The sequence below is a fragment of the Coturnix japonica genome, chromosome 1 (genome assembly GCF_001577835.2).
Source record: "Coturnix japonica isolate 7356 chromosome 1, Coturnix japonica 2.1, whole genome shotgun sequence".
Classification (NCBI taxonomy): Eukaryota; Metazoa; Chordata; class Aves; order Galliformes; family Phasianidae; genus Coturnix; species Coturnix japonica.
In genome coordinates this window covers 58,810,407-58,831,043 of record NC_029516.1, presented here as the reverse complement: position 1 = coordinate 58,831,043, position 20,637 = coordinate 58,810,407, and the positions used below count along the sequence as shown (strand labels likewise).

Sequence of the window (20,637 nt, the reverse complement as noted above, 5' to 3'; positions counted from 1 at the left end):
CACCTAATCAAGAACATTTTGGTGTCCTAACAGTGAGCATACCAATTACAAACAGACATGACTGGATGATTTGAAGCACCCATGCATATACATCTGTTACTTTAGTCCTTGATTATATAAAGCTGGAGTTAATTAAGATGAGGAAAACTTCCTGACTGTAATCTAGGAGACAGACAATGGAAAGGAAACGTCTGAGTTTGGAAGAGTCTGGAACAGAGAAAGGCGGGATTTTAGACTGATGACATAGACTGGGATGACAGGCTCAATAGCATCAGCAACAGCATCACACCAGCTGTGTGTGGGGCTGTAGAGCTCCTGCAAAGAAGTAAAAAATAGGAAATGGTGGTTGAAGACAAAAATAAAAAATAAAAAATCTGGAGTAGGAGTTAAAGGGAAAACAGTTTCTGCTAAAGATTTACTAACTTGATGAATTGAGAAATAGCAGTTATCAGGCAGAGCTATAATACATCTGAGATAAAAGTCTCTCAGACTGATTAAATTTAGAAAACAGAAGTGAGTGAAGACAAAAATCATACAGAACTTGATTTTATTTAATTCAGTACACTTTCTCACCTGATGTGCTGTGGTTCCTATCAGGAGAAAGATTGTATGTAGCTGTTGAAGAAGAAATACAATTACACAAGATGTTTTATACAGAAATTTCTAAGCCTGTCATGCTGTCTTCTATTCCCTCTGTATGTCTGTTTCACCTTGGATCTCACAGATGGATTGGGTTTAAGGATTTGAGTGAGCACCTTTTTTTCCGCCCTGTCCGAGACATAGTCTGGGCCTGGCTACAGGGTCAGGGTGGGAAGCAGTGCAGCTGGAGTTTAGTAAGGACACTCAGGACATGCCAAAGGCCCTACACTGGTTCTAAATGGGCAGTCTGTCCATGCTTGCATTATACAAAGCTTTTGATTGAAGTTAATTCTCTAGGAAGGAAACTGCCAGTGCCTGGGTCTGCTAAGCAAATACCAATCAGTGTTTCAGGCTAGTACTTTTCTTGGACCAAGGTGTCACATAAAGTACCTAAGCAAAGTGTACGGTTGGTGCTTTTTGATGTTTTGGTGAGTGACAGGGGAGAAATAATCTGTATCATGAGTTTTGATGTTTTCTGGACCATAAGCATCATGTCTCTCACCTAGGCTGGCAGGTTTGTATCTCTTTTGATACATTCCAGCACTAATTGCTAAAAAGCAGATACTGTACAGATAGTTATTCTCTCCTTGGTGTCCCGAAATACAAATAGACAGTAGAAAAAGTTGTGATTTTCATAAATCCTTCCTTAGGCTGGGTGCCAGATTATAAAACAGTCTGAGACAAAATTTCCAGGTAGCTAACTAATAAAAACATCTGGGAGCCTGATAAAGGGTGAGTTTTTATATATTCCTGTGAAAGAACAGGAACGCACCCTACATACTTTGCAACACTGTGTTGGTGTTACTTTAAGTGTTAGTGCCAGCCTAGTAGGCACAGCTTTGATAGAAAATTATGGGTTTGATCTCAGGTAAATCAACAATAATCAGACTTATTCCTCCAACATTTTGATGACAAGTATAAATAAAAAAAGCTTAAATCTGAAATTATTATATAAAGCATAATGATATCAAATGAGCCAAGAATTAAATTAAATGAGAAGCACCATATTCTTAACTTCATTGTGTTTAATGGATATTTTGGTAACAGTTCTTTTATGGCTGTTAAGTGTAGTTTCTTACAGAATTGTTTTTGCCATAATGGTTACTATACAGCTATTATGTAAAGTAAGTTCTTGCAGACATTTCAATTCATTGCAGCTTTAATTTTCCAGCTCATCAGCGGTCATCAGTTACCACCCAGTAACCTGTCGAAGAGTAACAAAGCTGACCCTTTAGTGCAGATAGAAATTTACGGTGTGCCAGAAGATCAAGCAAAAAGAAAATCTAGTGTCATAAAAAGCAATGGTGAGCATCAGTCTTAGTATCTTAACCGTGAAAAAAAGACAATAATATTTAATATAGAATGGCCATCTTTCCTTCCCAGGAAGCTGTTATGTACTTACAGAGACTGCAATTATTTCTGTCTAGAGTTGATCTTCCAGTACAGAATCTCTAGCAGAAGTTTAAACTGCATGCCATTTTTGTTGAATTGCAGATTAAGGAAGGATAAACTCTCTGATAGTAGCACTCTCTTGAGGGAAGAAGGAATATGCTTGGTGTTTACTTACTGTTGTAGTTTGGCCCCATGAGGCAGCTAAGCACTACACAGCTGCTCTATCACCTTCCCCTCTCCTTGCACACAATGGGATGTGAGAAAGGAGAGGTAAAATCTGCGGGTTGAAATAGACTGATAGGTAAAGCAAAGTTGTGCATGCAAGCAAAACTAATAAAGAAATTTATTTGGACCTTCCTGTTAGCAGGCAGATGTTCAGCCATTTCCAGGAAAGCAGGGCTTTAACAGTCATGACAGTTACTTGGGAAGACAAATGCCATAACTCTGCATGTCCTGCCCTTTCCTGCTTCTCTATGCCACACTGGGGTTACTCAATTCAACTTCATTACATCATCATGTGCTATGGGATATTCCTTTGGTTACTTAGGGTCACATATCCTGGCTGTGTAACCTCCCAACCTCTTTTTCACTCCCAATCTCTTCCACGGTAGGGCAATGTGAGAAACAAAAACATCCTTGATTCTCTGTAAGCACTGCTCAGCAACAACACAAACACCAGTGTGTCATCAACACTGTTTGGGTCACAACTCCAAAACATAGCAACACATGAGATGCTATGAAGAAAATGAAATCTATATGAGCACAAACCAGCACACTCATGTAATTTCTGGGGGCTTTTTGTGAAGAAGATATGTCTTCAGCTTCATCATTTAACTCATATGAGGTTTCTAGCAGGTTATATCCCTATATTGTTGGAAAGACAGTGTGTATTCTCAGTATTTCTCTTCAAGCACTCCCTTATCTTTATCCTATAGGCTATATTGATGTCTCAGCTTAAAGATTCTCTGTGATCTCTTCTCTGCCACTCTCTTCTATTTTTCCTTCCTTCTTTTTGTAGATAGCCTCTACATTCCTTTTTCCTCTGTATAGATGTTATACAGGACAAACACTGTTCTACATCCCTTTTTGTATTTTGCTTTCAGTCATGTGATCACTTTTCCACCAACATTTATTCAGCTCCTGCCTCATTTCCAACACTGTAAAAAGAGAAAAGTTGGGAAAAACGTGAAATTAGTATGAATGTTGGAAAGTTTAAGTTGATCAGAAATTCTGAGCCTGTATTTTGCTCTTTTTGAAGGGAGAACAGCAACTTTTTTGGGTGTTTGACCAACAATGTTATGTATCCAATTCACAACAAATCCATAGATGGGGATGGTATGCATACTGTAGGCAAATCGTAGGCTGACTGCTTCATCTTAAACACTCCCTTCTCATAGTTTTTATTCCATAATCCATACAAAAGATGTGACCTATGTCACTGCAGTCAGTTGGAGTCCTGCCATTTATTTAAACTGGCACAAAAGAACCGATTTTCCCAGTAAGCACTACTGAGAGCAAACACAGCTCAGATATTAAATGTAATAAATGGTATTTTGATACTATGTATTTTCTCTTTTCATTAGCTCTGAGTCCTAGATGGGATGAAACTTTCTCTTTTACCATCCAAGTTCCAGAACTAGCACTGATACGCTTCTGTGTACAAGATGAGATCTCTCTGATTGCAAATGATTTCCTTGGTCAATACACATTACCACTGCTGAGTCTGAGTAAAGGTAATATCTTTTTAAGTGATAATAACACTTCAAAGTCATCTAGAACAATCCATGCTTTTATCATTACTGTGATATTGATATAGCACAGCATTATGTGTATTTTCTAGAGGAAAACTGAGAAACAATAGATTAAATGTTGAACTCTATATTTTTAAATATTTGTAGTCTCTGAATTAGTCTACAGTGTAGAAATCAAAAGCCTATTAATGACTGTTAATAATTCCTACTAGAACATTCATTTCAGAAAAGAAATTCTTCAGACTGTATTTTAACTTGTTCTGATAGCACAGATTGCACATGACTCTTCAGAGTGCAAAATGAAGAATATATATTAAGCAAAAATATGTGTAGTATTTTTTCTTAATAGTATTTCTTCTCTTGTACCAGTTTAGTTCCTGGAATCTTATGTGATTGATAGGCTGCACATAAGGAACAGACACAGAAGTCAGTAGGCCAAGGAGAAAGGCTTATATACAATGACTGTTTACTGTACTGGATTTCCAAATGCATTTCTGACAAAGCAAACAGAATCAACTTTTGTTAGTAAATGAAGACATGAAGGCAAAGAATTGGAGCTGGCAGTGGGCACTGTGCCTTTTTTTTATATAAAGCTTAGCAAGTTTTTTAATGGTTATTTCTTTCCAAGTTCTGAAATCACAAAGCTGCTTGTGATTCTTAGTTGAGGCTTAGAAGTTACACAAGAACAGACATTTCTTCTAAGGAATATTTGCTTTTCTTCAACAGCTTTACGCTGATCACTTTCTACTATATGTGTATTTCAGAAAAATGGAAAAAAAAAAACATCCTATATTTGAGATAAACTTAAATAGAAGACGCTAAAGCTTACATGTGGTTTTAAATGATTAATATTTGTGAATTCAGTCATTTATTTTAATAGAATCACGGCGTGTAACTCCTCAGTGGCAGCTTCACCACACAGCTACAGGTCGTACTGGGGAAGAGCACTTGCTGCCCATCTGTAGCTGTATGCAATTTTTCATGTAGTGATGAATTAGTTATACTCAGAGGGACTGAAGATGGGAATCTCACTCTAGCTGGGATGTTAAAGTCTAGAGGATAGTCCCGGGCTTACAGCCCCTCTGTCTCAGTCCAGTATAAGACAGGAATTCAATTGTCCCACATGTCCCCTAGCTCACTATCACTGCATGAGTTAACTGCTGATGTTTTCATACAAATTGTATCAGTTTCAATAACAGAATTTTACTTCTGTCAGGACATTTGGGAGAATATTCTGTAGCTATGGGCTAAGAACACAGTCCTTGGAAATGAGTCTTAATCCTTGAAGTAAGCCACCAGATAGGAAACAAATCAAGTCTTCCACATATTGGAGTGCTCTAAACATTGATCACAAATGTATGTTTACAAGGTTCTGATTTAATATCTCTTGCTCAGATCCTGAACCTTAAGTGTAAAGTAAACTTTCACACTGGATAAAAGAATCAAAGAAAATCCAAACCCAAAGGAGGGTCCTGAAGATTGTGTCCATGTCCAGACACAAGTAAAAAATAGTTTTGAGAACTGCAGTTCTCAACTGAACTTTTAGTGAAAGCAGATATTTAAATAACTGTATTTATATAGACACAGAAAAAACAAGACAAACAAAAAAACCCTAACAGAACATTTTTTATCAGATGTGACGTTTCTATGAAATAATATATGTTACATTCTTATGAAGCAATATGGCCTTTGTGTTTGGAGGAGGGTATCTTTTGTTTTCAGAGCAGGTAAGATAATTTTCAATTTAAGAACTACATGTTCTTCAAATAATGAACATGCAGTTTCCAAGGGATGCCTTACCTCTGATACTGGGAGTCACTCATATGTAGAAGGTGGTACTTAACAGGCTTAAGATGCCATGATAGAAGATCTTACGCCATATTTTTTTCTTTCTTTTCTTTTTTTCCGTAGCTGGACAGTGTATTATTGCTGTAACACCATTCTTCTCTGTAAAGCACTATCACTATTGAATCACAAGTTGTTTAACTTGCTATAAGAAGAATGTGTGAAGCATAGTTCCTTGAATACTAGAATGCATGATTTCTTCCTATTTAAAGTATTGCTGTTTTTTTTAGTCCAGCCTTCAGTTTCAAAACCTGAAAAGGTAGAAAAAGATTCTACCTTTACTCTTTTACTCTGCGTTCTGAAGTGCCAAGTTCAAAATGTTTTATATGTAGATAAGAAAACCAGTAGAAATGGGGATTTGGTTCTATATAATTTCACTTTATTTTAAAGACCAAGGTTCATTGCTATGTTATATTTGCATAGTAGATTATGAAATACCACTACAGTGTTTTCAGTTGTGATTAATACAGTAATCATGTGTCATTATATTTACAGGTTACTGTACTGTTCCCCTGTTTTCCAAATGTGGTGGCAAACTTGAACCTGCATCTCTGTTTGTGTATGTTTGGTACTACTAACAATGCTCCGCGATAGTTGTCATTCTGGTGACTCACACCCCACTCAATAAAGCAACAGCACTTGGCTCGCAACAACCCAGTAGTCTGATTTCCAGACTGAAGTTAACCCTACCAAGAATTCATACAGAGTGAACTGTTTTAGACATTTTTTTGAATTCAATTAATAATTTCACTTGCAGCAAATTGCAAAATTATGATTAATTACTGAGGATAATAATTTAATATTTATGATCTTACACTACAAAATTATGAACTTGTTAACATGCAAATTTTTATTTGTGTTGACAAAGAGCAATCATAGCTCCAAGGGAACAGAAAAAAAATGACATATTCAGTTTAAAGTCTCTTTCAATGGATAGCAATGACAGTTTCTGCTTGAGCTATATTCCTTTAATGTCTACTGTAATTTTGCCACCTGGAGAAACAGTTCTGAGGAAAAGTAGCTCTTAAATGATAAATATGTAAGATGCTAATATTGGTATCTTTTCTCAGCCTAATCCTGAACCTCCTGCTGCTAAAGAAAGACAAATAATTCACAGACTGATTTGTAAAGGGCTGTGTTCCTCATAGCAGCAGGAAGCTCAGGGTACCTCTTACTGACTGTGAACTTGGGGAATAGGATTCACAATGCTTTGAGGTGGATTTGAAGAAGTTTAGGGAAGGTAAGTGTTGATTGCATGATTTAAGTTCTCTGAGGGCAGTTTTTTGCCTAACAGAGCTATCGGTTCCAATCTCATCCATAAATAATAGTTTTTCCAACTTCCTTAGAAAACTAAAGTATTGCTGAAATTCCAGAGGTCTGTATCTACACTAATTGCAGATCTGTTACTCAAATGTGCATTTTTAAAGGATGTTTTATTGACAGATTTCTTTCTTTAATACCAACAGTACTGCTTATGTTTGCAGACTGTTCTGATAATATTCTATTTTTAATGCTACTTTTATTTAAAGCCATTTTAATACTATTTTATTTAATGTTGCTCTGAGATGGAAAATCACAGTATGCTGTAAGCAACGATTAGAAAATGTCACTAAAAATAACATCATCAGAATATAGCATTACAGCTGTAATAAGGAAACCAAGGGAATAGACTAAGAATCTAAAATCAATGTTGAACTGTAAAGTCACGTAATTTGATAACATTGTAAGCCAGGCACAATGTGTTTTCTGTTCTTGAGTGACAAGTCACTTGATTCTTTACTCAGGAAATCCTATGATTTAAAATGTTAGACTTACTGAACTTTGTAGTGATCATATCTGTATGCTAGCCAGTATCTTTTTCATGTGATAAATATTTTATAGCTTTCTTCAGAATTCTAATAATAATAATACTCAGTATTCAAGCAGAGTTCCCCCTACCTCCCTTTACTGAGGAGGAATTTAATTTCACAGGGCAATCTGGTGTATCTATTCTCAGACACAAACTGACCAAGTGACATGGCCAATTGGTTTGACACTGAGAAAAACTTCAGCTTATTTAGATTCCTAAACAGCACTCCCAGGCCACTTCAGGAGCTTTATACAACATTACCTTCTGAAGTCTGATACGTGAGCGTCCTCTGGGAGAAGAAGGCAATTATCTTCAGCTTCTGGAGTTATTATCCCTCTGTTGACCACTTTTCTACCTGGTAGAACAAATGTCAGATCCACTCAGTATGGTATCTTAAAATTTTACAGCAGATCGGATCACAAATCAACATGTCTCCCGTGCCTTAAAATGTGCCCTTACTTCTGGAAAGGTTTATATACATGCTCAGCTCTGCGTGTGTGTGTAACAGGCTGGCAGTAATGGACAGTTCATTAGTGTTACTCACATGCTAAATGTTCAAAGATGTGCTTAAGTGTTTCCTTGCTTTAGGTAAGAATGCTTTGAAGAACAGAGCCCACAATCACCCTCAGTGAACTCAAAGGTAGAATTCACATTCATTATGTACATGCATATGTAGCCCTAAGGTCAATGAATGTATTGACTAGACTCCCATATACAGAATAGGAATTGCAACAGAGGAGTGAACAAAGATTCTTTATAATATGATCTTAAATAAATACAACACTGAAAGCTCATATTCAGTATGTTTTATTTATTTGAGAAGATTAGCTCCACATTCCTCCCTTCTCAGAATCGACCAGTTGTATCTGCTTCTTGGATGTCAGATTAAAAGAAATGCTGAAATAACTTTTTCACAAATGAATATACGAGATTTAAAGTTGCATTATATAAACACGAACATATACTGCACAAAATGTCTTCCGTGAAAGGTTGTTAAGTTCCTGATTGATAGTTGGTATGCTTGTTTTAAAATGTATGGATTTGCATAAGATTTAACATGAAATCTGCTAGACATCTGAAACGCATTGGCACCCAGGGAATCCTCCCATGGATCTCTCTGCTGAATCATCATATGCGGTGGGTCATAGTGGACAATGATAAATTACACCATTATCAGCGTTGTTTTAACACCATCAGTGGAATTAGCAGGCAAAGAATTAGGCTCTGACCCGCACTTTGATGTGTACTAAATTCAGAGTTTTTACAGTACTATTTCACTTGAACAAAAGTCTTGATTGCTGTCATAGGAATGCCTGCATGCTCCTACATGTTAGAATATGATTTCTTAAACTCACACTCACGGGAATCTGTTGCAAGAAGATGGTAGCAATTTTAAGACAATAGCCTTATGATTAGAAATGTTGAGATCAGCAGATGACTGCATTTTCTTGAGGGCAACTGAGACAAAATGTACCATGGAAAATGGAATAAAGAAACATTAGTGGATAAATAATTGAATTGTCTTAGACCACATTTAAAATATACTGTTTCCCAGTGGATACCATTTTTCTTCATTTAAATGGACTCTACTCAGTTGAATGTTAACAGCTCCCACAAATGTTCCTTTGCTTTTCACAACAAGCTTCAGTATACGGCCTTCAAGTTGCATAACTTTGTTGTACACAACCTGAAACAACATAAAGTGCACAGGAAAATGAATATGAAGCTGTGAATTTATTTGTCAAGCAAAACACATCAGTACAGCCTTCCGGATGATGACGATAACTTTACAATAATTACTGTAAGCTGTCCTCCAGAATGCTAAGCTACTAATTATGAGCCAAATTCAAGTTAGTGGATTCAGCTCAGATCTACATTTGATTGATGTAGTTTATATAAAGGAGGTGCTACCAGTTTAGGCTTGTGAAGTCTGATTACCAAGCATTTGTAAACAAACTTGAAACCTGTGCTGCTTTACTTGATAAAAAAAAAATACAAATGCATGATTTGCCATGTGAAAATCTGAACTAAGGCTGACTTTTAACTCAAATGTAGAGATGTATCAGCTCTCCACAGACCTCTCTAGCAAAGAATACAACTATTGGCTTTCCAGACGAGAGAATAAGATGAAGGGTACTTCTCATGGACAGAAGTGTGAGAAGGTAATTAAGGAAAAGTGCAGATTAATATATTTAAATATCTATCTATCTATCTATCTATCTATCTATCTATCTATCTATCTATCTATCTATCTATCCATCCATATCAGATGCTTTGAAAAACGGTGTTTCTGTTCTGGGAAAACAACAACAAACAAACAACCCCCCCAAGCAACCCTGTTATTATGTCTCTTTTTTTTTCTTTTATTTGTGACTTGCTATATTATTATATTGCTTGTTACATGTTGCTCAGTAGGGCCTCAAAGCAGCTTCATGATCTAGTCATACATCTCATGTAAGTATATCACACAATGCACAGGACTGCAAAATATTGTCATTAGAACTGTAACGTGATTAAATCTCATTCTACACACCAAAATTAGAAAGGAACACACCTAAGCAAACCTAGATTTTCTTCTAACCAAGACCTCCATAAAATTCCTTATCTGCTCTAGATCAGAAATCCACATCATAAAAAAAAGAATAATTTTCCTTTGAAACTTGCATACATTTTACTAGTTCAATAAAAATTGCTGTATATGTAATCCTGGTTGTTAACTGTATCTAAATATGCCCACTATAAGAAACATTTGCATTTTTTAAGGGATTTATCTAGTTGTTAACATGATGGAAAGCTCAGCCTACTCAGTAGATGCTGTGGGTGTGGAACATGCCTGAGATTGGCCCCAATTTAGCAAGTGGAAACAACTAAATCTGGATGTTTCTGTTAGTTGAGAAGTGCTGCTAATGCTTCTCAAATTAAATGACACAGTTTGCTTAGCATCTCTTTAGAAAATTATTAAAGCCTATAGTTTCAAAACAGTATCTTTGAAATTACCTTGGTGCTGTGAGAACACGGATTAATTATGAAATGATAACACAGTGGTTTCTGAATTAAAAAGTAAATCTGGAGTGATAGGCTAACAAGAATGAGCTGCATTCCGAATAGACTCCTACGTTTCAGTCTCTGCATTAATCAAAAACTGCTGAGTGAACCGCGTACAGCTTGATCGAATGTGAAAGAATGCTGTCAGCAAGATCCAGTCCTCAAAGGAAAGCTTTGTTAGAGAAGTGCATTTAATCTAAAATTTGTATGGATGGAAGTGTTTCCAATGTTTTTGCTATTTTAGTTGCAATGGAAAATGCTTAAAATTTTAATCTCACCACGCAGCTTAAAAAGCAAATGCAGTAACATACTGTCACTTCACAAGAATAGGAAAGTGAAACTTCCCACAGTGAGTTTGCCATGCAGCATGCCTGGATTTACTCTGCAACCCGGACGTAGTCTCTATGAAGAGGAAAGTCAGACTAAGCCACCCAACCCAGCCTGGGTCTCTGTGGGCTGGACCTCAGAGTACTCCCTATTCTGCCTGCTGTGAGGAACAGCAGTGGTCATCAGTGACACACTTCAGCCAGAAATGACTCTATAAAGGCTCAGCACAAGCAGCACTCCTTTTGCACGGAGCAGCCAAAGGGTGAACTTCACAGGTGTACCCAGGAGGTGTGATATTGCTGGTTCTCCCAGGCAATCCTAACAGGACCAGGCTGTCCTTGTGAGACCACAGTGCGCTCTGGTCCATGGCAGGTGAGACATCAGAACAAGCTCCCTGGTGTAGTGGGATGGCTGATGTGGAAAGAGTGAACAGCCACAGGACTGGTGATAGAAAAGCTGTCCCATCGTTCTTTTTTACTGGCTTTTCCTTGAAAGGTCTTATCAGGCTGCAGACTGGTAAGCCTAATGTGTCAATTTGGAAACCTCTGGAAATCATAGTTTAGAACAGCTGTCATGACAGTGGTGCCAGGTGCCTTTCAGTTTTATGTTTACTGACTGCCTACTTAACCAAACTGTGTATTAATACAAAAATCCAGCTTTCCTGTCCTTTGATATAATCTCTCACCAATATAAACACGACTTTAAAATGTGATGTTGGTGGCTTTCAACTGATCCCAAAAACTGTTTCCAAACTGATGCTACAGCTGAATTCCCATTATCATCAGGATGTGGGGACAGAAGAAAGCCTGTAGACAGGTGAATTATATGTGGACAAAAGAAATATACCCCCAGTCAGAATTTCACAATCAGGACAGTTAAACACTGAAATCATTGGTTAGTAACAATATTTGCCTCTTAGTCAGATCAAATGGAGGTGTGTAGCATGTGGCACATCAATGGGACAGCTAGAACTGGAATTCAAGTATTTTTGGCTTGAAAAAGAAAAGCACATTATCTAATGGCATTTTAATCACAAATGAGGGACAGTTGCTTCCCCTTAGGAAGCCATGCCAAACTTTCTAAATTCGCCCTTAACCGTCCAAATCAGCACTGAACCACAGTGCTGCAGGTATATGCTGTGGCTCTGGGCACAGGTCCCCTCCTCCTGTTAGGCCTGGGCTATTAGTTCTGCTGCATGCCAGCAGCTCCCTGCTCTGAAGGCAGCTACAATAGCACTCAAGGGCTGATGTAGCCCAGGTGTTTGTTTATGTTTGCTCTTCTACTCCACGTGCAGGATGGAGAGAATTCCCTCTTGCTCTGGCTTCGCTGTGGCAAAGCACACTTGCTCTTGCTGTGGAGGTTCACTCATTCTAAAAGTGTGTACCTGCAGGTGCTTTAGAGACAGGGCACAGCGAGTGTGAGGACTTGCAGTATGTCTTGTAGCAAACGTGACACACGAGAAAGACCCCACGGCCATTGGTTCTGCACATTGGTCTTTTTCTCAGTGAGAATTCAGACTTAAATAATTCAGACTTATTTTCAGTTTTCTAACTTTTCTTTGTTTCCACTAAACTAATTTGGAATCTCCCAGGTGATTCCTATTTATTGCCAATGGCCTAACAGCTGGCATATTATTCTGTTTCTCCTTACTTTGCAATCCCATTTTTCTGAGATGATCATTTTTTTAATTCAATTTTACACCAATATGAGTGCAACAAACTGAAATCCAAATGCAGGAACAAGAGAAAAGGAGCACTTGTTAAAAGCAACTCCAAAGCATTCAGCATGGTTCATTCTATTGCTGGTCCTCCTGGACCTTCGCATCTGTACTCTCACATATGAGTAGAAATCAAAAATAAAATGCACTTTTGCACGGTTGATAATTTGCTGTAGGCAGTCATAAGCAATAAAAGAACAAAACTAAAACCAAAAATACCCAAGAGAAGCACATTTCAGAATTTTCTCAGTCTCGAACATGGAGAGAAATTAATCTACAGTTTCCTTCCAGCCATTTGGCTTTAATAAAAACTTATGAACTCATAAAAAAGGCTAGCGCATTTCTGTACACAGCATTTTGGACAGTAACTAACTTAAAAGACAGCTGACTTATATTTTTAGCTGTTTTCCTTCCCTGGGGCTTCTTCTGCCTCAGTCTACCAGCCTTGGACAGAAAATGCATACAGAATGATATCACATATGGAGGAGCAGAGCTGCTAACAGTACAAGCTTTGGGTTTGAAATGCCCAAGTTCAGCAGATCCATATGTCCCCACTGTGATTAGCAGCTCCTGGTGAAAAAGTCTGAGCATCTGTGAAGAAGGCTGTAAGTTTTGAGTAAAGGATATTTAAGTGTACATGGATTTTATCTTAACAGCAGAAGGACGATCCTTAACCACAATTAAATCCCCTCCCAGCACATACAGTGTGACTGCATGGAGAATTTTGGATTTTATGGCATTCAGATTGGCCTAACAATGATTAGAAACAAAATTGTTTAACACTGTTACTAGATGGTTCTTAACAGCCCCCCATTTTGGATATTTTTAAAGAAATGTTAATATAGAAACAATTCTATTTCTTCTCTTCAAATAACCTTCAAGTATTCCCCTGCAACAATATAGAGAGCAGGAAAGCAGTGGAGGAGCCTCCTTACAGCAGTGCTGGAAGCCATCAGTGGAAGTAGGTAGCTTTGTAATCAGCTAGAAGTGGGAAAAGGAAAAAAATAAAAGTCTCAGGAGGGGGTAACTAGAAGATAAGGACTCAGTCTCAGTTAACTAACTTAATTTTAATTGTATCTTATCTGTGAAACAGAACAGAGTGGCAGTACTTTCCATGAAGCCTGCTCAAAGTATGTTTGTAAATTGCTTTGAGATCCTTAGGAGATTTGCTTTACACGAAACTTATCATCTCCAATCCCACCTACTGTTTGAATCTCACCTCCTCTTACAAAAGAATAGAGATATTCTGCTTTCCATTTTATGATAAACATTTCTCTATCCAAATGTTTCTTTTCACCCCAGAGGCACAAGCACTTCAGTGGTAAGTGAAATAATTATATATGTGGCTGTGAACTGCTGGCGTCTTGACATAAAAAGGACTGGGCTATTTATTATTGTGTTATCATTTAGGACAGAGACAACCAATTTGGTTGCCCATTTTCAAATGTGATTTTGAGTAACAGCATCCATTCAATTAGTGCTTTTCGTGCTATTCCATAAATCTGAATTAAAAACAGTTTAGGTTTTGGTACAGTGACACTGGGACTCATCTGGATATCATATAACTGTGATTACAGTACAAGACCAAACAGAGTGAATAATCCAACCACTTTCCCAAGGAGAAACACATAACGAGACCGTCTCACTGCTGAGAAAGAAGCAAAAGAAAGGACTGTTCCCATTTATAGTTCAGCTTATGATATATTCTTTCTGTTTGATCATACTTGTAACAGCTTTTAGGGCCGCACTGTATTATTTCAAGAAAAAATAACAAAAATAAAATGCATAAGAAATGATGGAAGAAAGTGAAGAGTACTCACAATTTCATTGAAAGTGGGGTTGGTGGTTTTTGGAACTGTTCTTGTTTTCCTTCGATTGACCTCATCAGGATCTGGCAGAAGATAGAATTCAGCATGCACACTTGGGGCAGAGCCATCTGGGAGGCGCTGAAAAACAAAAGGTCATAAATATGAATACCCAGGTTCTAGCAAAGAAAACAAATAACGAAGTACCAAATGAAAACTGGACTTTATGCAGACACAGAAACATATCGCATCCTCAGTGTCCTCTTGGCTAAATCAGAGTGGTAATGCAACAAACAACAGATACTCTTAGAATTCAGCTTTATATTGAATCAGGAAAAATCAATGAAATCATACAAGAAAGATGTGAAGTTGCCCATCTTTAATATTTTCTGGTTGATAAATCCTTAAGCCTCAACCTGCTTTAACTCAGTTTACACTGAAAAATGTCTAGGCCTTCCATTTTCCAAAGTAATGCATGCAAACTGGTTTCTATCTAAAAAGTTCCTATTGATTGTAACCCTTAAGTAGCAGGGCTGACACTGAGAAGAACTGACTGTTTCTAAGGGTATTTCATAACACATATGACTAACTATAAAGGAGCCAAAAAATACTTCCTGCAGCAACATGGGCAGAACAGCATTCTTATAACTGCCTGCCCCATCTCTCCCATCACACAGCTGCAAACTCTTTATTTTTCAAGTTCAAATTACTTAATGGTATTCCAGATACTCCAGTTTATGGGAGCTACTCCAGATCAGAGCCAACCCATTAACCAGCTCAGTCATAAGTTATTGATGGAGTTATGGTGGACAGCTTCTGGATAACCGCTGGACAGCTGTAATCTTATTACTAAATCAACTTTATTGTCACTTAGAATACATATTGGTAGTAGAAGAGGCTTTAAAGGAACATGCAAAGTGTATAATGATGAATAACTATGGAAAAGGTATCCTCCCAGCATATGCCTTAGCTTAGCTTACAATTAGCAGATATTTTTGTGTTGGCAAGATAGTAGTATTCAAACAGAAAACACAAACAGGCATAAACACACGGGTGTCCATCAAAATATCAGTAATTTCAGTAGTATTATCGTTATTTTGGGCATCAAGCTGATCTGACAGCTCCCAGGCAATCCAGTGCCAGGATACAAATGAATGTGCAAATGAAGAGATCTTAAGATATCTGGAACACATGAACCCAGAGCATAAGCCAAACACTGCATTTATATTTCCCACTGTAGCTTTTCCTGGCTCAAAATTAAGTGGTTTCTCAGATTTTGATTATTCACAGTATGTGACAAGAAATATGGGGCTTTCTACAGACATCATCAACAACATCTTCTTGTGATAGGAGACACCGCTGGTGTCCTAGAAAAAAATAACTCTCTGCTAGGAAGAAAAACAGTGCTTGTATGTGAGAGCAACCAGCTCTTGCACAACAAATCTCTGTTTTTTGTTATCTGAAATGATCCTTCAAGGCAGATGATGTGGTCAACTGGAAAGACTAATATTGTTATACAGCATCAAGGGATGTACTGCTCAAATCATTACAAAGTGTCAGCACTATATGAATGATTAATGTTACTGTCACTAAGCTCTGCAAAGTATATCTGATGTAAAATATATGTGGGATTAAGTTAGCTGGGATTCAGCTACCAAAATAAGAATGCCATTAAATGGCATTTTCCCAGGACAGAGTACCATATTTTTAACACAGGATTTATAACTTACACTATCAATTTAAAAGCCTATCTATATTGATCTGGGACCATATTAAAACTTCAGTCAAGGCACACAAATAACAGTAAATTGAATGGTCTTTTAAAAATCAGGAAAGAGAAAAAAAATGTAGCCTGGTACTACTCCAAGTAACCAGGATCCTATCTGTAATAAAGCTCTTCCTTTCTCAGTGAATAGATAAGTACCACTATACTAACTTGAGGGTCAATGGATATTGGTCATTTCAGACACAAAAAAGAATAACATTTACAAAAGGAGTTATTGCCAGCTCAACTGCTGCAGCCCAGCATAAGGATCTTAACCATCTCAAGTATGGAAATGCTATAAAAATGGGATAGTCTTGTAAAATGTCAGGCTTTATAAATCATACCAGTGCTGTATTGTCTAACCAGGGGCCATGTCAAAGCTAATATTGAAAGTTGAGGTAAGGAGCAGCTGAAAAGGGCACTGGGCTGAGAAGCCCGGCTGGTAGGCAGGAGGCTATAAAGATAACAGAGACAATGTAGAGGACAAATGCCTCTACCCAATTCCACTTCTCTTTCAGCTGCTGAAACAGGTCTGCTCTGTGCCCATTGCTCACCTGCGACAGCACTGTCACAGATCATGGCAGCACATTCTGCATTTCAAAAAGGCTCAGCCTGACAGTCACCTGCCAGGGAAAGAACCCAAGCTAATTGCTGTGTGGTGGTTTAACAGGACCTGTGTACCATAAGCACACACAGTGGGTTGAAAGAAAGTCAGATAAAATTTCCTCTATGCCTTACAGTTGCTTCTTGTCTCCTTCTGGCTCATTATCTAGCCTTCAGACAACTCACTTTCCTCAATCAGCATACTACTCCCAGAATCACAGAATTATAGAAGCATGGAATGGCTTGGGTTGAAAGGGACATTAAAACCCACACAGCCACCCAGCAGCTCAGACTGCCCAGGCCCCATCCAAACTAGCCCTGAATGTCACTAGGGATGAAGCACATACAGCTTCTCTGGGCAGCCTGTGGCAGTGCCTCATTGCCCTCTGAGTAAAGAATTTCCTCCTAACATCTAATCTGAATCCTTTTTTTAGTTTAAATCCAAGGAAGTGGATTTGCAGCACTACTGTGCCTTATGAAACATGGAGATAAAACTACTTCCACAGTACTCCTTTGAAAGCAGTTAAAGATATGTTGAAAGAGGTGAGTAGGAGGAGAGGGTCAAGACAGAATATCAAAAGAGAGAATATTTTAGTAATTCACTGAAGAAAACTCAGGGCAGAGCAGTTGCTCTGGGATCTTTCAGAACTAAAAACAAAGCCACTTTTCATGAATAGCAGCAATCAGCCGCCAAACTCTTAGAGGTAATGTAAAAGGCATACACTTGAATTCCAACTAGAGATCCTAGTTTTCATTGTCAGTTTGATTTTTCTTTTTCTTCCCACTTCTCAGATATTTTCCCACTTTTTCTTTCTCTCCTGAGAAGGCAGAGGGAAGACACGCTCCAGACTCCACAGCTGTCCCAGTTCTCCCTCTGCAGGGGCAGTGTTATGACATCAAGGAATAAAGGAGCTTCAGCTGAGCACTGTTCAAGCCAGATCATATACTCCACCACTCAACTGCCCTCCCCAGAATCCTAATACAACACAAATCATCTAACAAAACTATCTCACTGTCCCAGAGAAGACTTAATCCCCTTGCAAACTCACCATTCTAAACTTTAGAGGATGAGCATCATCAGCCATGGCTTTACAGGAGCAGACTCTGGATGCTGCATGCAATGAGTTGCTGGCTTCTCACCAGCACAACAGCAGAATCAGTTCTTATGGAGAACTTCCTTCACTGAAAGAGTGAAGAATCTTGAGAGGGGACTTGTGGTGGTATTGGAGGAGGGGATGTACTTTGCTAGATGGTCTCCAACAGGAAAAAAATGAGATGAATGTCCTACAGTTACCTTTTAAAAATCTAAAATAAGTGAAATTTGAAGTAAATTGTTCTAAAACTCAGGAACTTTTGGGAAAACTAGTTCCTTCTCAGCCTTTCATATACAAGTTGAACATTTGTTTGAACAAGGGAAAATGGAGAAAATATCAGAACTGTTTTCTTGCTAGAGATCACAGAATCACAGAATCACAGAATTACCCGGGTTGGAAGGGACCTCAAGGATCATGTAGTTCCAACCCCCCTGCCTGGCAGGGCCACCAAACAATGAGAGATGATGTCTTCTATCATATTCCAGAATATCACACTTAGTGAACAGACCTGCTGGATTATCCTTTCACCTCTGACACACTGCACTGGCAGATTTATAAATTTAGATAAACATGAAGAATATGTGAATATGAAGTGACTCACATCTGTTCACAGTCCCAGCCAGAAGAGAAATCAAACAGTACTACAGGAATGTCCTTTCGAACTTCAACTACTTTGCAAAGCCCTTACAGCTTGAATATATTTGTAATCAAGCAAGCAGAAGAAAAAAAAACCACAAAAACAAAACAGCCTAATATTGAATTCAGTATATGTTTAGTTCTCTAATAATTTCATTAACTCAAACGTAATGTAAATTTATTTCCTGTAAACCAAGTTACTTCCAATTTTAATTACGATCTTACTTCTTTGACTATGTATTCTGGTAAACAAGTTCCAGCAGTAAAAATCTGCAAGGTTGCAAAGGTTTAAAAGTAAATTCACAACAGAAATGCCATAGATCTTCTTTCCATGCATATGGACAAAAAAAACCTAACAGACAAATACAATCCACACCACCACAGTGGTTTTGATCTGCCAATAAAACAAATGAGTTGAATTTGTAGGCAGACTCCCAGTAATTTCTCCATATACAAACAAGGTTCTTCTGTATAATTTTCTCAGAGACTGACCTGTTTACTTGACCCTGCTAATGACTAAAGGAGGAACTCAGTTATAACTCTCTGCATATGTTCTTAAAAAAACAGTTTCTTTTTGAGATGTTATTTTCTACTGAAGTCACAAAGAAAGTAATGAAAATATTGAAAAGGGGGACAGAAAGAAAAGAAATAATTCTCTGAATCTACTTCTCTCCACATCTGTAATTCAATACCAAAAAACTAATACAGACATGTCTCTGTTATGTCTGTGTTCCATTTTTCACTCCAATTTTATTTTCTGAAACCAAAAGGTATTGATATTTGCTTACAGAAACCCACATAGATAGGTTATGTCCCGTGTAATTTAATTTTAAATATGCTAGCTGTATCTGGGAAATAATAGATGAAATTCAATTAATTTTTCCATGAGAATAACATTACCTTAATGACTTTTCTCCCTCGGTCATTACTAACCATCCTCAACTCTTAGCAGTGGATTCTTTGTTAACATGATGAAAGGGCCATCCACTTCAAAATTTACCAAACTACTAGCATGACAACATGAATACTAGGCTTCACTCCTATGAATTTTATGGAAAATTTTATGATGTTAAAATAGTAAACTTTGATAATCTATAGTAATTTTATTTTATTTTTTTAAACATGTCTTCCTAAGTGACATCAAATTTAGTTTTTTGGTGACTACTGCCTCAAATTTACATTACTTCATCTGTTTCTCTTAGTGTTAGACATGCAGATATTTTCTTCCACCTTTTGTCCCAGAGTGAAACAGACTGATGGCTCCTGAAGATTTGATAGCTTCAGATGCTGTTCTCTTTTCTCATTTTTCACCTTCAACTATCTTGACAAAAAGAAATGATCAAAGGTAACTTGCATTAACTAATGCCACCTTTCCACCTCTATAAATAACTTCCTTTCTTCCTCCAAAATTAATTTCCTGGACATTCTCAAATCTCAATTGCACTTTTCCCCTCCTTCAGTGAAAAAAAAAAAAAGAAAAAGAAGAAGAAATAATTCAGGCTTTAGAAATGTTCCCATCTCAGCTTCTTCCCCCAAATGAAAAGAAAGGAAACAAATCCTTCCTTTTTGTCCAGTAGCTTTTACTCAGTTTTCTCTGTTTTCCCATCTATTATCTTTATCTGTTGTTTTTCTCTTACATGCGCTGCCATCAGATTTTGTCTTGTATATGGTGAAGAATGTACTTATAATATCCCTTAACATTTAACATGAAGATATCCTTACATCTTAAATAAAACCATGTTATCATAGCAAATGTTTAGAAAAAAAAAACAAACCAAAAAACTTTGAAACTCTAAAGCAAAATATTTATATATTAACTGTAGACATGAGGTAGACTTGATTATTTTCCAATCAAGGAGGATTAATAAAAAGAAAAACTGCAGAAGAACTGGTCTTTTATCCCAGGAACCTGCATGAAACAGGAGTTGACTAGATTAAAACTAGTAAGAAATGCAGAAGAGGCATCAGGATTGTCGCACTGTCTTTCTCTGAGTAACTGAGTAAAACTGGTATGTAACTTTCCAAGGAAAAGTTAAACCTTTGCAAGCTGCAGCTTTAATAACAACTACTGCCTCTGCTTTAGAAAAACATAACATGTGCTTTGGCTAACTCCAAATTTACAGATCTGAGAAAATAATCATCACTGAAATAATGTTACTACAAAGCAAC

General features: G+C 37.4%; 2 protein-coding genes across 8 annotated transcripts in view; one reads left to right on the top strand and one right to left on the bottom strand.

Moving 5' to 3' along the window:
- PLCZ1 (phospholipase C zeta 1) overlaps nucleotides 1–6,280 on the top strand; it is a 39,552-nt gene extending 33,272 nt beyond the window's left edge. Inside the window, exons 10-12 of one of the 2 annotated variants that reach the window (XM_015867951.2) lie at nucleotides 1,811–1,943; nucleotides 3,615–3,764; nucleotides 6,123–6,280. In XM_015867951.2, coding sequence (XP_015723437.1) covers nucleotides 1,811–1,943; nucleotides 3,615–3,764; nucleotides 6,123–6,205 — 366 coding nt within the window. In that variant the 3' untranslated portion in view covers nucleotides 6,206–6,280. 2 annotated transcript variants of the gene reach the window in all.
- Nucleotides 6,281–8,267: 1,987 nt separating this feature from the next.
- Nucleotides 8,268–20,637, bottom strand: part of PIK3C2G (phosphatidylinositol-4-phosphate 3-kinase catalytic subunit type 2 gamma) — a 272,235-nt gene continuing 259,865 nt past the window's right edge. For all 6 annotated transcript variants that reach the window (XM_015867894.1, XM_015867905.2, XM_032445932.1 and 3 more), the window contains 2 exons: nucleotides 14,386–14,511; nucleotides 8,268–9,163 (listed from right to left, as the gene is read on the bottom strand). In XM_015867894.1, the coding sequence (XP_015723380.1) occupies nucleotides 9,011–9,163; nucleotides 14,386–14,511 (279 nt within the window). In that variant the 3' untranslated portion in view covers nucleotides 8,268–9,010. The remainder of the gene's footprint in view (nucleotides 9,164–14,385; nucleotides 14,512–20,637) is intronic.